The sequence below is a fragment of the Dipodomys spectabilis genome, unplaced genomic scaffold (assembly GCF_019054845.1).
Source record: "Dipodomys spectabilis isolate Male_0828 unplaced genomic scaffold, ASM1905484v1 ptg000289l, whole genome shotgun sequence".
Lineage (NCBI taxonomy): Eukaryota > Metazoa > Chordata > Mammalia > Rodentia > Heteromyidae > Dipodomys > Dipodomys spectabilis.
The window spans coordinates 1237069-1253192 of NW_024870966.1; the positions used below are offsets into that span (position 1 = coordinate 1237069).

Sequence of the window (16124 nt, forward strand, 5' to 3'; positions counted from 1 at the left end):
ATCCTGGTCCTCACCGTCGTCTCCCATGAGCGCCCAGATCCTGTAGCCCATCTCCCCCATGGGCGCAGTCCTCCCAACCCCATTCCCAGCTGCTCTGGAGTCTGGAGCCTCCAGGCCCAGGGGATTTCCTTGTCACAGAGCTACTGCAAAGACCCTGTAAGCAGCGTGTGGGACCCTCCATACTTCACCCGGACCTTGCACCTTCTCATCAGACTTTCAGGGCACACCAAGCTTTTGGGCATTATGCTTGAAGGCTCAAAGTGACACTGCCTCAAGTGGTAGAGTGCTAGCCTTGAGCAAAAGCAGCTCAGGGACAGTGCCCAGGCCCTGGGTTCAAGTCCCAGGACTGGCAAAAATAAAAACAATGTACACGTAGGTACCAGTGGCTCACACCTGTAATCCTAGCCACTCAAGAGGGTGAGATCTGGGGATCACAGTTCAAAGCCAGCTTGGGCAGGAAAGTCCGTGAGACTTACCTCCAATTAACCACCAGAACACTGGATGTGGCCCTGTGGTATAAAGTGATAGACCACTATAGCCTTGAGCAGAAGAGCTCAGGAAGTGTCCAGGCTCAGAGTTCAAGCCCCATGACCGACAAAAAAAAAACAAACCAATGTAAGGGCTGGGAATATAGCTTACTGGTAGAGTGCTTGCCTAGCATGCATGAAGCCCTGGGTTCGATTCCTCAGTGCTGCATAAAGTAGAAAAAGCCGCAAGTGATGCTGTGGCTCAAATAGAACGCTAGTCTGAAGCAAAAGAAAAAGCAGCTGAGGGACAGTGCCCAGGCCCTGAGTTCAAGCCAAGGTAAACAACAACAAAAAAATGTATATGGTTTTGGGTAAAGTCAGAGCCATAATTTGCAAGACCCATGGGAAAGGAGAGCACAACACTCCTTATTTAGAAATTATTGAGAATTTTTAAAAGAACATTAAACTAAGTTTGCTGTTTGCCTTGACAGCTGCACTGTGTTGTGTGCCACCTATCAGCCAGACGCTTTTTGTTGGATTTTCTTCTCCCCTCTCCTTTGTTGAATACTAGATCAATTGGGGGACATTTGTAGAGAAAAACAGGCCTTCCATCCCATGCCTTCAACATCCAGGTGCCAGCACTCAGTAATTTACTCAACTATTTCCCTATCTGATTGCTCTATAGACTGACTTTCCTGGGTGGAGGCAGCATCTGTGTAAATGCCCACAAAGTGTGGATGGAATCAGAGAAAAGCGGAGCCTAGATCAAGCTGACTCAATAACTAATGACATGAAAAATTCAAGTATTTTAAAGTATGTTTATTTTATATTTTACATCAAGCACTTGAATCAAAATTCAATCTCTGGATTTAATATAGATCCTTTATAATTACATCTAATCATTATTTGAAAATACACACTGAACTAAGTCAGCTAGTGAATAAAATAACTGTAAACTAGAAACCTCAGGGACAGGGTCATGCATGATCAATTAAGTCACGTTTCCACCGTGTTTTAGTCTCAATTCACATTTGTTTCCATCACACAGACATCCATTTTGAGTTAGCTTGGACAGCAGAGCCTAATAACATAAAGCTATGTTGTCTTAAAGGAAATTCAGTTTAATACAAAGAACTTCAAGAAGAAAAATCAGGACTCTTGATCAGAAGCCTTCCGTACTTGGGTTACTTTGGAGCAACGAAAGTCTGGAAGGCTAAGGAGGAAGTGTTTTCTTTGCCCACTGAAGACATGATCAATAAGGACATTGCCAATAAAGGACTTCTGTTGGCTACTAACTACTTTTTCCAGTGTTACAAAAAAGAAAACATTAAGAATGATATCTCTCCAGGAAATGGAAACAAGAGGGGTTTCTTTGTTAAAGAGAAATAAAGAGTAGTATCTATAAATACAAGCATGATTGGGTTTTTCCTTCTATAAATAATCTTTGAAATGCAAAAAGGGCGCCAGCTGAGGTTGTTTTCTGTAGTGAAGGTTCAGGTGCACACAGATCATCTACTGATGGACCTTCTCGAAGTATTCTTTGGAAGCTGTTGGACTTGGCTTGATCTGAAAGTATAAAGCCAATTAATTAGATAATGGTGACTTTGTAATAACAGTTTCAAAAGTAAGTTAAAAGCTCCCAATTTTGCACTAAAGCTCCTTCTTAGACTGGTCTGTTTCCTTCTAAATATATGGAGGGAAATTATTCCATACATAGTCTGAATCATCCTATAGCCCACCCCTGACCCACAGCCTCACCCCATGGGTACTATCTACACTCTTGCTTCAAGATGGGCTTTCTTGGTAGAAGAGAAGACCTGTGACCCTCTACTGGATTCCCACTGCTTTTTTTTTTGTCAGTCTTGGGGCTTGAACTCTGGGCTTGGGCACTGTCCCTGCGCTCTTCAGCTCAAGGCGAGCGCTCTACTGCTTAAGCCACAGCGCCACTTCCGGTTTTCTAGTGGTTTATTGGAGATAAGAGTCTCACAGACTTTCCTGCCCAGGCTGGCTTTGAACCGCGATCCTCAGATCTCAGCCTCCTGAGTAGCTAGGATTACAGGCGTGAGGCACTGGCGCCCGGCTTCCCACAGCTTTTGAGAGAACTTACAGTAGGAGAATCTGGTGTCCAGTTTGCTGGGCAGACTTCTCCATGGGTTTCCACAAACTGGAACGCCTTCACCAAGCGGAGGGTCTCTTCCACGCTCCGGCCCACTGGCAGGTCATTGACACTCAGATGCTTGATGACTCCATTGGGGTCAATTATGAAGAGACCTCTGTGTCAGATTTATCCTCATTAGTACATCAACAGCACTGGATGTTGTAACAAGTCAACACATACCCTTCTGCTTTTGGTTCTTTTTCTAATAAAGCAATTATTAAGTTAAGCCTTTATAAACTGGAGGCATGGCTCAAGTGTAGGGCCCCAGCCTTGAGTACAAAAGCCAAAAATGGAGTTTTCACTGTTGTACAAAAGCTCACCATCTCTCATTAATGACAGATGTTTTAATAATGGCATGACTAAACTAGGTCACTACAGAAAACATAAAATATGGTCACATGTGTAAATTCACCAATGTGCTCCAAATGTCACATATTATCTGAAAGACAATGAATTCAAGAGTAAGACTTCTTAGCAGTGATTTGGCAAGCATTCTTTGGACTGTTGTATCAAATCTGGGCAAGAAATTCTACACAAATGAGAAGGGATGTGGATATATCTTTTTTTTTTTTTTGGGTCCGGTCGTGGGGCCTGAACTCTGGGCCTGGGCGCTGTCCCTCAGCTCTTCAGCTCAAGGCTAGCGCTCTACCACTAGAGCCACAGCGCCACTTCCGGCTTTTTTCTTTTTGCTCATGTGGTGCTGAGGAATCAAACCCAGGGCCTCATGCATGCAAGGCAAGCACTCTACCACTGAGCCACCTTCCCAGCCCGGATATATCTTATTGTAAGCAATAAATATTTATTAAATGAATAGTGTTGATGGGAGGAAACCTTGGGAAAATGTTTGAAGAGAATATGCTGGTCCTGACTTCATGTAATAGATGCCTGGGTTCATGCAATAGCAGCAATCATCTAAGATGACCTCCTCCTCCTAAGACTGATGGTGCAGCTGTTACTTAGACACCAATACACCAATAGGAACCTTTAACCCAGAGCTTTTGTTTTTTTGTTTTCCAGTGCATTCTCAGCCATGCTGCTTTACTGCTAAAAGCTCGTGCGCACAGACACACACACACACCCTGACACACATACAACACACAGAGGTGCACTTTCCAAACTCATACAACAGTTACTTTTTTTTTTTTTTTTTTTTTTTTTTTTTATTGTAAAGCTACTATACAGAGGGTTACAGTTACATGAGTGAGGTTATGAGTACACTTCCTCTTGAACATTGTTACCCCCTCCATTGTTTTCCCCCTACCATCCCCTCCCTCCCTCCCTTCCCCGAGGTTCTTTTTTTTTTTTGATTGTGATTAAATGATTACATAATTTCAAAGTCACAAGTTCATTCTAACTTCCCTGGAGCAAATTGTCTACCACAGTCTGTAATATATAACAGTGTTCACATGTTATATACCATATTTGTGATCAGCAGCATGAGGATATTTAGTAGTGGTTCAACCAGATGAGCGGGAGTTCTTTGTTTCTTAAGTCCTGTTAGTTTTGTCGTATCACCTAACCTTTTGGATTTAGCATCCACTTATGAGGGAGACCATGTACCGTTTGTCTCTTCGTTCTTGGCTTACCTCGCTCAACATGATTCCTTCTAGCTCCATCCATTTCCCTGCAAATGCCATTATTTTGTCATTTCTAATGGCTGCATAATATTCCATTGTGTATAGATACCACAATTTTTGGATCCATTCATCTGTGGTGGGGCACCTAGGTTGTTTCCATATCCTAGCTATTGCGAACAGTGCTGCAATAAACATGGAGGTGCATGTGTCCTTGTATATTGGTTCCTGTTGTTCAGGGTAGATGCCTAGAAGTGGTATGACTGGGTCGTAAGGGAGGTCAATCTTTAGCTTTCTAAGGACCCTCCAGACTGCTTTCCAAAGTGGTTGTATAAGTGTACATTCCCACCAGCAGTGTAATAGGGTTCCTCTTTCTCCACATCCCCTCCAGCATTTGTCGTTGGCTGATTTGTGGATGTGGGACATTCTGACTGGGGTAAGGTGGTATCTCAGGGTTGTCTTTATTTGCATTTCCTTCACCACCAGGGATGATGAACATTTCCTCATGTGTTTCTTTGCCATTTTTATTTCTTCATTTGAGAAGTCCCTCTTTAGTTCCCTTGCCCATTTAGTAATTGGTTTGTTAGGTTTGGGAGGGATTAGTTTCTTGAGTTCCCTGTATATACAGGATGTTAACCCCTTGTCTGATATATTGCTGGTAAATATTTTTTCCCAATTAGTTGGTTGTCTTTCTAGCTTAGTTGCGATAGATTTAGCTGTGCAGAAGCTTTTTATTTTAAGGTAGTCCCATTTGTCGAGTCTCTCTCCAACTTGTTGTGACCCTGGGACTCTGTTCAGGACAACAGTTACTTTTTACATCAAGGAATAAAATTTCTTCTTCAAAATGCTCGATAATGCATAGATTAAAAAAGCAAGTTGCCTTCTGTAAAACTTTACACATAACCAATAACATTTATTTACTATTATTTTCGGAGAACACGTAGACAGTAAGCAATTCTGAACTTAAAGGAGAGTAAATTAAATCTTTGTGAGGCTGGGAAGGTGGCTCAGTGGTAGAGCGCTTGCCTTGCATGCTCAAGGCCCTGGGTTTGATTCCTCAGCACCACATAAGCAAAAAGAAAAAAGCCGAAGTGGCGCTGTGGCTCAAGTGGTAGAGCGCTAGCCTTGAACTGAAGAGCTGAGGGACAGCGCCCAGGCCCAGAGTTCAGGCCCCACAACCGGACCCCTCCCAAAACAAACAAACAAAAAAGCCTTTGTGAAAGATACTCCAATATTAATCCTTTTAATTACAGAGAAGTGACTTTTTTTTCTCTCTCAAAACTAGAACTGTTATTTAAAGACAAAGTACCACCAGAATTCCTGTCTCAACTCAGGGAGGGCCAACGTTGGGATCAAACCTAGTGCTACGTAGGTGGTAGGCAGGGGCTCCACCAGCGCTACATCCCCAGGGCAAATATTTTAATCGGTGGGCTGGGAAGGTGGCTCAGTGGTAGAGCGCTTGCCTTGCATGCATGAGGCCCTGGGTTCGATTCCTCAGCACCACATAAGCAAAAAGAAAAAAAGCCGGAAGTGGCGCTGTGGCTCAAGTGGTAGAGCGCTAGCCTTGAGCTGTAGAGCTGATGGACAGCGCCCAGGCCCAGAGTTCAGGCTCCACGACCAGACCCCAAAAAGAAAAAAAAAAATATTTTAATCAGTGACAACATACTGCCAACAAAGGAGACAGTATGTTTTCAAAATAATCTGTAACAAAGCAGTGGTAGAGACAGCTATGAGCAAAAACAAACAAAACAACAACAACAAAAAGCCAGAAGCAGCAAGCGCGTGCACACACACAACTTTAACACACAAAAAATTGTGCAGTCTAACCAATTCATCAACAATACAGCTCTGGTTACCAAACACAGCAAAGACAGAAAACAAATTGCAGATTAACCCAGAGCTTTTAACAGTCTCTTAAAGGATATAAAATGCCTGACGTCAACCCTTCAGAGAAAGGGCAAGTTAAAGGTAGGCAGGCACCAGTAGTTCATGCCTGTAATCATAGTTACTGAGGAGGTTGAGATTAGGAGAATCATAGTTCAAGTCCAACCTGGCAGAAAAGCAGAACACTAAGGTATAAAGAACCTCTCCCTCTCTGGCCTGGCTCTAGTGCTGTTCCAGAAGGGGGCCGGCTGGGATAGACCAGACAGACAGAGGCAACGGGGCTCACAGACTCAGGAAAGACACTATCAGCCACACTCAGCACAGACTTAGTGCCTCTTCTCCCTTACTCCTAATACTAATGCTAGTAAGGGTGATTGCAAAATTATCGAGACCATATGTGGAAAACCTCTGCATGCTAACTCTGAGAAAGCAAGCTTACTAAAGGAACATACTAATCACCTCCAGGTCAACAAAGCCCAAGCTACCATGTGTATCCAAGTGCTGAACAACTAGTTATAAGTCAAGAGGACAGCACTGTGAGGAGGCAGGGCAGGTGAGCTGGTTCAAGCACCCGCAGCAAAACCACAAAGCACCTGAGGTCAGGTTCCCCCAATCCCTCCTTCAGCCAGCAGTGGCCTCAACTGTATGGGAGAATGGACCAGTGTCGCATCAATACATGAACATCCTCTCTCTTTTTTTTGGCCAGTCGTGGGGCCTGAACTCTGGGCCTGAGCGCTGTCCATCACCTCTTTAGCTCAAGGCTAGTGCTCTACCACTTGAGCCAGTGGGCCACTTCTGGCTTTTTCTGCTTATATGGTGGTGAGGAATCAAACCCAGGGCCTCATGCATGCCAGGCAAGCACTCTACTACTGAGCCACCTTCCCAGCCCCATGAACATCCTTCTCTAAGAGGAGAAGAGCTAGATAGGGCTCATCTATATTAGCCACTTCTGAAAGCTGTCCACGCTCACAGGAAGTTATTTAATCAACACCTATGCAGACTAAAATTGAGGATTTTTTTTGTTGCTGTTTTGGCATTTTTGTTTGAAATCACACCACTGTACCTCTATGGAGGTATAGCATGTAAGCCACCCTACCAGCCACTTTTGTGTCTGTTATTTTCAAAACAGACTTTCAATTTCTGGGGCCAGTGTGGACTGTGATCCTCCTATCTGTGCTTCTCTAATCATGTGTGCCATTGCACTCAGGCCCTGTGTTTTACCCTGTAGCTTGAGATGATAGACACACACCGCTATTCCCAGCAAGTGCTTGCTCCAACTTTAATATCCCATTTCTGCTTCCCAGGAGCTAGGATTATGGGCTTGACTCACCATGTACAGCTATGTTTTTGCTTATGCTTTTCCTGGAAGTGGTGCTGTGGCTTTAAGTGGTAGAGTAGTAGCCTTGAGCACAAAGAGGCTCAGGGACAGCACCCAGGCCCTGAGTTCAAGTTCCACAACCAACAAAATAAATAAATAAAATAGATATTGAAAAAATGCTTTTCCAGCCAGGTGCTGGTGGCTCACACCTGTAATCCTAGCTACTCAGAAGACTGAGGCATGAGGATGGTGGTTCAAAACCATCCCACACAGATAAACCAGAGACACATCTCTAATTAACCAGCAAAATACTCAAAGTAGAGATGTGACCTAAGTGGTAGAATGCCAGCTTGAACAAAAAAGCCAAGCAAGAGCATTAGACCTTAAATTCAATCTCTAGTACTGGCACCAAAAAAAACTTTTCCAAAATAAACTTTAAAAATTTAAGCCAGCACTGGTAGCTTACACCAGTAATCCTAGATACTAAGAAGGCTGAGTATGAAGCCAGTCTGGGCAGGAAAGTCTGTGAGACTCTTTTCCTTTTCTTCTGTGATACTCTTATCTCCAATTAACCACCAAAAAGCTGAAAGTGGCTGAGTGCTGGTGGCTCACACCTGTACTCATAGCTACTCAGGAGGTTGAGATCTGAGGACCAGGATAAAAAGCCAGCCGAGGCAGGAAGGCTGAGAGACTCTTATCTCCAATTAACCTGGGGAAAACTGGAAGTAGCGTTGTGGCTCTAGTGGTAGAGCGCCTCCTTGATCTTTGAGCTGAAGGACAGCACCCAGGTCCAGAGTTCAAGCCCCATGACACACACACACACACAAAAAAAGCTGAAAGTGGAGCTATGGCTCAAGTGGTAAAGTGCTATCCTTGAGCAAAAAAGCTGAAGGACAGCATGGAGGCCCTGAGTTCAGCCCCAGGATAAAAAAAGAAGGGAGGATGGGGGAGGGGGAGGGAAGGTGAAAGGAGAGGGAGGGGAAGGGGGCAGGGAGAGAGACAGGGAAGAAGGAAGGGAGGAAAGGGGGAAGGAGGGAAGGAAGGGGGAGGAAGAAAGGGAGAGAAGGAGGGAGAGGGAGGGAAATGGAAGAAGAAAGAAAGGGAAAGGGAAGGAAATGAATGTAAAAGATAAACTAAAAGATCCAACAAAGAAAAAAAATACCACCACACACCAAAAAAAAAAAAAAATATATATATATACATATATGAGTTTCTAAAATCCATGTAAGTCCCCTAAGAGGTTGGACAACACTAAATACAGAAAACCATGAGGAACACGATCTTACCTGAGTGCAAGACCAGGACCTTCCAACAGCACACCATAATCCCGGGAAATTTGTTTGGTTAAATCCGACAAGAGTGCAATGTTCATGTGGCCCAAGCCTCCATTCTAATAAAAATGCAAACACAAAATGGCTGCTGGGCAGTCTTACAGCTGTGGACCATGCAACAATGTTTGAAATCAACAACAATGGCAACATGTAAACAATTAACAGTAACTGCACTTGTAACAGTAAATGTACACCAATAAATCCTTCCTATTAACTAATTTCCTCCCTTAGTCATGCTAGCATAGATTCTATTACCATGACCATTTCATAGATAAGGTACTTATCAAAAAGGTTAAGTTCATTTCTTTAGTTCAGAGCTAGAAAGAGGCAGAGCAAGGATTTAAACCCAGCTGATACTGTTGGTCTTTTCTAATTTTCAAAGCATTCTTTGGGTTAAAGATAGATTTTGGAAATATAAAAATGGAAGAGAAATACTGAATGATTTGATATTGATAGTCTCAGCATAGCCAGAAACACTGACCATGCACAACAGTGAAACCAATTTCAGTGCAATAAACATACATGCAGTGTCACAGGAGACAGAGCTACAAATAGTCCACTTTGGACTGGCCGTGCTTTGACCACTTCTCATTCGCTCTTTATGGGATCTGAGTGTTAAGATGCTGGGGGAAGGGGGACATGTTGGGCAGCAGGTACATAGTTAAAGGTAGATGGAAGGAAGAAGCTTCTGGCTTCCATGGCACAGCAAAGTGATCACAAAGGACCAAAAAGAGATTTGGGGAGGTGGGGAGGGGTGCTGGTCCTGGGACTTAATCTGGGGGGGGGGGAGCGCGCACACTAGAGAGCTGTCCCTGAGCTTTTGTGCTTAAAGGTAGCACTCAACTATTTGAGCCACAGCTCTACTTCTGGCTTTTTATAGCAGTTAGTTGGAGATGAGAGATCCAGACTTTCCTGACTGGGCCAGCTTTGAAATCATGATCCTCAGACCCTCAGCCTAAGTAATCAGGATTATGGGCATGAGCATGAGCCACTGTTGCCCAACTAAAAGCAAGGATTTTGAATATCCATACCACAAAGAAATGGTCAATATTTGAGCTGATACAAATGTCAATTAGGGAAGTGTGGTGTGGCTCAAGTGATAGGGTACTAACCTTGACTAAAAAGAGGCTCCGGGACAATGCCCAAGCTCTGAGTTCAAGCCCCACAACAACAAAAAAGTTTGTTTCTGGGGCTGGGAATGTGGCTTAGTGGTAGAGTGCTTGCCTACCATGCATGAAGCCCTGGGTTTGATTCCTCAGTACCACATAAACAGAAAAAGCCAAAAGTGGTGCTATAGCTCAAGTGGTAGAGTGCTAGCCTTGAGCAAAAAAAGCTCAGGGACAGTGCCCAGACCCTGAGTTCAAGCCCCAGGACTTGCAAAAAGGAAAAAAAGAAGTCTGATTTGATCATCTGACAATGCACGTGCACACATAAAATTATCACATTATCTCATAAACAACAGAATGTTTTTACTGTAGATTATATATTATTGGTCCACTAAAAAGAAAACAAAAAAGCTCATGAGTACACAGCGAGGTGACTGGTGATGTACCTTCCTTGGCGTATTGATCCAGGCAAGATGGCTAAAGTGGGAGTCCACCGAAACGGCAATGACCTCACAGTTCACGTCGTGAAACTCATTGGCTTTGTCACTAAAAGCAACAATTTCTGTAGGACACACAAAGGTGCTTGGGGGGAAAACAGAGCTTCATCAGACAATTTAGAAATAAGAACTTAAAATGTGAATATTAAATATTCTCAACACGAGTTCCATTTGCTCAACACTGAAAACGCAAAACGGACAGGCATCCTCAAGGGAATCCTCAGGGACTCCAGTGTCACATCACACTAGGGAGCCACTACCTTCCATCTCTCTCTCTCTCTTTTCTTTTTGGTGCCAGTAGTGGGGTTTGGACTCAGGGTTCTACAATCTTGCATAGCTTTTTCGCTCAAAGTTGCCACTTTACAATTTGACCCACATCTCTACTTCCAGCTTTCTGCGAGTTAACTGGAGATCAGAGCCTCATGGACTTTTCTGCCTAAGCTGTCTTCAAACCACAATCCTCATGAAATCTCAGCCTCCTGAACAGGCATGAGCCACCAGTTCCTGGCTCCTTTCATACCTTCTTATTGAAGGAATTATACCAAAAAACAAGAAGAGAGCCATTCTAAAGTTGTTTTTTTTAAACTAGTTAGCCTTATTTTAAACAAAACCAAACCACATAGTTTCTTATCCTTCCTTTTCTCATTTCCCCCAAAGTTTCCCAGACTGTCTTAGGGAACCACAGCTGCAAAGTACTAAGACAGGGTCACATTCAACTCCAACATTCTTCCCACTTAATTACAACACTCCTAAGTGAGGAGCAGGTCATCAGTGACAAGGGGTCAGAAAGAACTCCCTCCCTGACCATAAGATAACGTACAAAAGGGCAGTTCTGGTGTGAGGTAGAGAACAGTGCCTGCTTCTAGAATGATATGGAAATATCATAGAAATCACTTACAAATCCAAAGGGTAGAAGAAAAGCACCAAGTATTTCCCCTTAAAGTCATCAAGGCTAAGCTCTTTGAACTCTCCATTGACAACAGCTGTGCCTTTAAAATAAGGTGCATGCTGGGTGACAGCGGGAGCATAAGATGAGGAACCTAGGAAAAAATAAAACCAAATAAAGAAGCCACACCCATAGTAATTCACCATTTGTCAGCAGTACATGATTTTATTTAAACTCTCATAGTAATTAATTAGTAATACAAATTCAGTTCAACTGTCCATCTTCGGTACAGTAATTTTTCCTGCACAAGATTCGAAACTGGGCACCAATTCAACTCAAAGTACTTTGGAAACTAAAAGAAGGGAGACAAAGGCATCAGGAAGGACTTAAGGAAGATGTGAGACTTGGAGATTAATTCTAAACGCGGGTTAGATTTTGTCAAGTAAAGAAAGGACATGATAAGAAGCATGGAGGACTGGCAGGAAGAGACAGGGCAGAAAAGTGCTCCTGGCTCAGTTTGATTACAACGCACGGAATCTCTGACTATGGTGGGAAGAAGAGCAGAAGACAAAGTAGGCGAGAACGGGTTGCAGGGCCAGGCAAGGCAGGTCCTCCAGTGTCAGGCAGCAGAGTCTATACTTCACACAAGGGATAAGGGAGTCAGGCAGGAGTGGATTTATGGCTGTTTGGGGGAAGATTAGTTAGGAAGGAGCATAAGACTGATGTTAAGTGGTGATTTCAGTTATCTCAGTGAATGGTCCTTTGGTGTGGCAGGGAACAGAAAGAAAAGAATAGACACAGAGATGTATCAAGACTGGAAAGGAGGGCTGAGGTGTAATACAGTGGTAGAGCATTTTGCCTAGCAAGTGTGAATGCCTGATTCCGCCCCAGCACCAATTTCCCACTCCCACCAAAACCAACCAATCAAACAAGCACCTGGAGAAGACTTGCTTCTACCTGGAAATGAGGGACAAAAGAGTTCAGTGTCAAACTGTCTAGACCACCCTTTACACACAGCAAGCCCAGTAGGAATCTGAGAAATACCACCCCTTCCACCCCCACACCCATTCCCTTCAACCCAGTTTAAAAGCTCTGGTAACCAGTAAGGAAATGAGACAAGTATAATGCAGCTGAGTGATTCTCAATCCTGGCTGCACATTACAATTATCCAGTGAACTTCTAGATCCCTGGTTCAGCCCAGACACTGCATTAATGTGTTTGGGATGGGACATACTGTTTCTATTTTACCCAGTTATCTTTTCATTATTAAGTTGTTGTAATTCTTTAGACATCTTAGATAAAAACACTTCTTTACCTAAGAATTATATTCTTTAAGCTATGGCTTAGCTTTTTTTTTTTTTTCTGATGGGTAGATCCTAACATTTTGATGCTGTCAATGAAGCACTGCAGATAATTCCCTATAGAGCTGCTCTTTAGGTACATCTTCATGCTAGTTTTTAAAAGTTCCAAGGAAAGTCAGGGTTCAGAAGTGCTGTCCTGTCCAAAGACAATGATTCATATTTCCTTTACATGGGAAGCATGTAACACTTACTAGTGCTAAAGGCGAATTTTGCTTGAGTAGAGCCAGACCACAGTTTGTTTGTCAAGCACGTTCTTCTAGAAGCAACATGCCTAAGGGCTGCAGAGGTAGAAATACCCTGAGGGATAGTGCTTGCATGCCGGGCAACCTGTAAAGAGACGTTTTATATTAGAAAGACTTTCAAGAGCCGGGCGCTGGAGGTTCACAAATGTAATCCTAGCTACTCAGGAGGCTTAGATCTAAGGTTCACAGTTCAGAGCTAGCAGGGGCAGGAAAGTCCATTAGATTTTTTTTTTTTTTTTGGGCCCGGTCATGGGGCCTGAACTCTGGGCCTGGGTGCTGTCCCTCAGCTCTTCAGCTCAAGGCTAGCGCTCTACCACTTGAGCCACAGCACCACTTCCGGCTTTTTTCTTTTTGCTTATGTGGTGCTGAGGAATTGAACCCAGGGCCTCAGGCATGCAAGGCAAGCGCTCTACCACTGAGCCACCTTCCCAGCCCCATTAGATTCTTATCTCCAATTAACCACCACAAAACTGGAAGTGGTGCTTCAGCTCAAGTGGTAGAGCGATAGCCTTGAGCTAAAGAGCTCAGGGACAGCACCCAGGCCTAGAGTTCAAGCCCCACAACCAACAAAAAAAAAAAAAAAAAGAAAGAAAGAAAAGAAACTCTCATGAAGGGCGACTGAATCTGGCCCAGCTGAAAGGGCATCATGCCAATGATGGCCTCGGCTGTCCTAGGCTTTGTAAACCAAATTACAACCACCACCCCCAAACTCTGCGAAGGACTGGATCTCCCGGTTCTTATCATCCCCCTCGGCTTCCTTCTTCAAGACTGTGAGGAGGGAACTGTAATGACAACAAGACTCAGTCTTGGCTCTAAAAAACAACAGAGGGCTGTCCCTGAGTACAAGCCATTTCCCCGCACCAAGTATTGCCATGTTCCACCAATCAAGGTTTCCTCAGAAACCAGCAAACAAGTAGAGCAAAGTTCATGCTCAGGGAGGCCTTGGAGAGGTTTCAAGGGAAGTGTTTGCTCAACTTGAACGTCGGGCGTGACGCAGGAAGGAGGAAGGGCCTGCCTTGAACCCCATGATGAGAAAGGGCAGGGAGGGCAGCAAGAGGTCACTAGGTTGCGCCTACAGAAAAGCGGGCGGCGATAGCGGAGGGGGGAGAAAGCGGCTTTTGTTACAGTAGCACTGGTAGCACTCAGCATTTAAGAGTGTGCCCAGAGCAGCTCCTAGAAGCAGGCGCAGCTCTTTCCTATTTAGGATTCAAGTAAATTGAAGCTCAGAAAGGCGACGTCACTTGGCAAGGTCAAAGTTAGTGACCGAGGCGGGGTCAGGACGCCTGATTCCAGCGCCAGGACCGGGTGCTTTGGTGGAAATGGGGTACGGGGCCGGGGGCAGCGACTCCGCGCGGAGGGACGCGGGCGGGGGGGGGGGGGGGGGGGGGGGGGGGCGGGGGAGTTCTTGCGCAAGCGCACTGGGCGTCCGTGGAGGAGGCCTCCGGGTCCGTTACCCGCCCATACCCTCCAAGAAGGGCGAACAGCCCGCAGGCCGGAGCGCGAGCCTGTCCGGGAAGCAGTGCCCATGGCCATCGCAGTGTTTCTGCGCTTGTGCCCAGCCGACAGCCACTCACCGAGGCCCGGAACAACCTCCCGGCAGCAGCCGCCATCTTCAAGTGCACGCGGGAACGGCGGGTCGGGGCGGAGACGCTAGAAGCGAGTCCCGGAGGGGGCGGGACCTCGGCGGGTGGGTGTGGCCTGCACGGGGCGGGGCCAGCAGCTCCTTCTTCCGGCCTTTGGAGGACCGGGAGGGGAAAATTACCTTTACACTTCCTGAGCAGCAAAACACCTGTCCTGTTTGTCGCCCCGACCTAAATAGCTAACTGAATGCTAGGTATTTGCTTGTTTCCTACTGCTTTAGTGTTTTGGTAACTTTGTGTGGAATATAGTTTCTGCTGTGGATAAACCCACTTCCTATTTCCGCCTGAGGCAGTCTTCTGGCTTCTACATGAAATTGAACTAATTATTAATTCAGTTTTAGTTCGTTAATAAGCTAAGTGGCTCAGATACATCAAAGCTTTGTGGTTCTGAAAACATTAGGGATTGTGTGTGGGCTTCCACTTTGGCCTCTCCTCAACATTGGGAAAATTAGAAAAAATTTAAATGTGTTTTAATTTTTTTTTTATCAATTAATGAAACCAAGAACTTAGTGGTGAGCACAGAAGTTAGAAGCAGCACATCAAAGATAAAACTTACATGGTGGTCCTACAGTATATGTGAGAAATTTCCATCTCTAACTTGTTTTATGGGGTTTTTGTTGTTGTTAATGTTTTTATCAGTCAAGGGGCTTAAACTCTGGGCCTGGGTGCTGTCCCTGAGCTCTTTAGCTCAAGGTGAGCACTCTACCACTTGAGCCACAGCACCACTTCTGGTTTTCTGGTGGTTAATTGAAGATAAGAGTCACAGACTTTCCTGCCCAGGCTGGCTTTGAACCATGATCCTCAGATCTCAGCTTCCTGAGTAGCTAGGAATACAGGTGTGAGCCACTGGCATGTTTTATGTTTTTATTCACTTGGTTTGGTTATACTGGGACTTGAACTCAGTGTGCTTCATACAACCACTTGAGCCATGCTTACACATCTTTTTCCAGTGAACTTTTCTGCTTGGGCTGACCTCAAATTGCAATCATCCAGATACCAACTTCCTGAGTAGCTAGGATTACAGGTGGGGCCACTGGCACCAAACTGTAGTATTATAACATTAATTTAGAAAGACAAAAACTAGCTTATGCACCTGTGGCCCACATTTCTAATCCTAGATACTCAAGAGGCTGAGGATCAAGGTTCAAATCCAGCCCCAGCAGAAAAATCCTTTCTCATCATGGGGTTCAAGACACTTATTTCCAATTAACCACTCAAAAAACCAGAAGTGGTTCAGTGGCTCAAAGTGGTAGAGCACTAGCCTTAAGTAAAAGAGCTCAAGGGCAATGCCCAGGCCCTGAGTTCAAACCCCATGACCAACAACAGAAGGGGATCAGAATGTTGGGGCTCAAAATTGTGAAGGTAAGATACAAGGGTACTGGTAGGATACAATGTGGATGAATGAGAACATTATTCTAAGTGAAAGAAGCCAGACAATTTCCTTTTTAAAAAAATATGAAATATCTAGAATAAGTAAGTCATAGAGACCGAAAGCAAGAGGTGCTTGGGGGAAGGAGGTATGTGATCAAAATAGTTCAAAACTAGATAAAGATAGTAATTGTACAACATTACGAATTTGCTAAATGCTGAGTTGTACTTTTTTTTTTTTTTTTTTTTGGGTCCGGTCATGGGGCCTGAACTCTGGGCCTGGGCGCTGTCC

The 16124-nt window shown here is 44.5% G+C and overlaps 1 protein-coding gene across 1 annotated transcript; it reads right to left on the reverse strand.

The window, feature by feature from the left end:
• Nucleotides 1-1265: 1265 nt before the first annotated feature.
• On the reverse strand, nucleotides 1266-14497 carry Prdx3 (peroxiredoxin 3). The gene is made up of 7 exons (XM_042701435.1): nucleotides 14399-14497; nucleotides 12774-12909; nucleotides 11234-11375; nucleotides 10285-10420; nucleotides 8688-8791; nucleotides 2575-2740; nucleotides 1266-2033 (listed from the first exon to the last, which is right to left on the reverse strand). Exons 1-7 carry the CDS (start codon nucleotides 14432-14434, stop codon nucleotides 1980-1982), a joined length of 774 nt encoding a protein of 257 aa, XP_042557369.1. The 5' UTR covers nucleotides 14435-14497; the 3' UTR covers nucleotides 1266-1979.
• Nucleotides 14498-16124: the final 1627 nt, after the last annotated feature.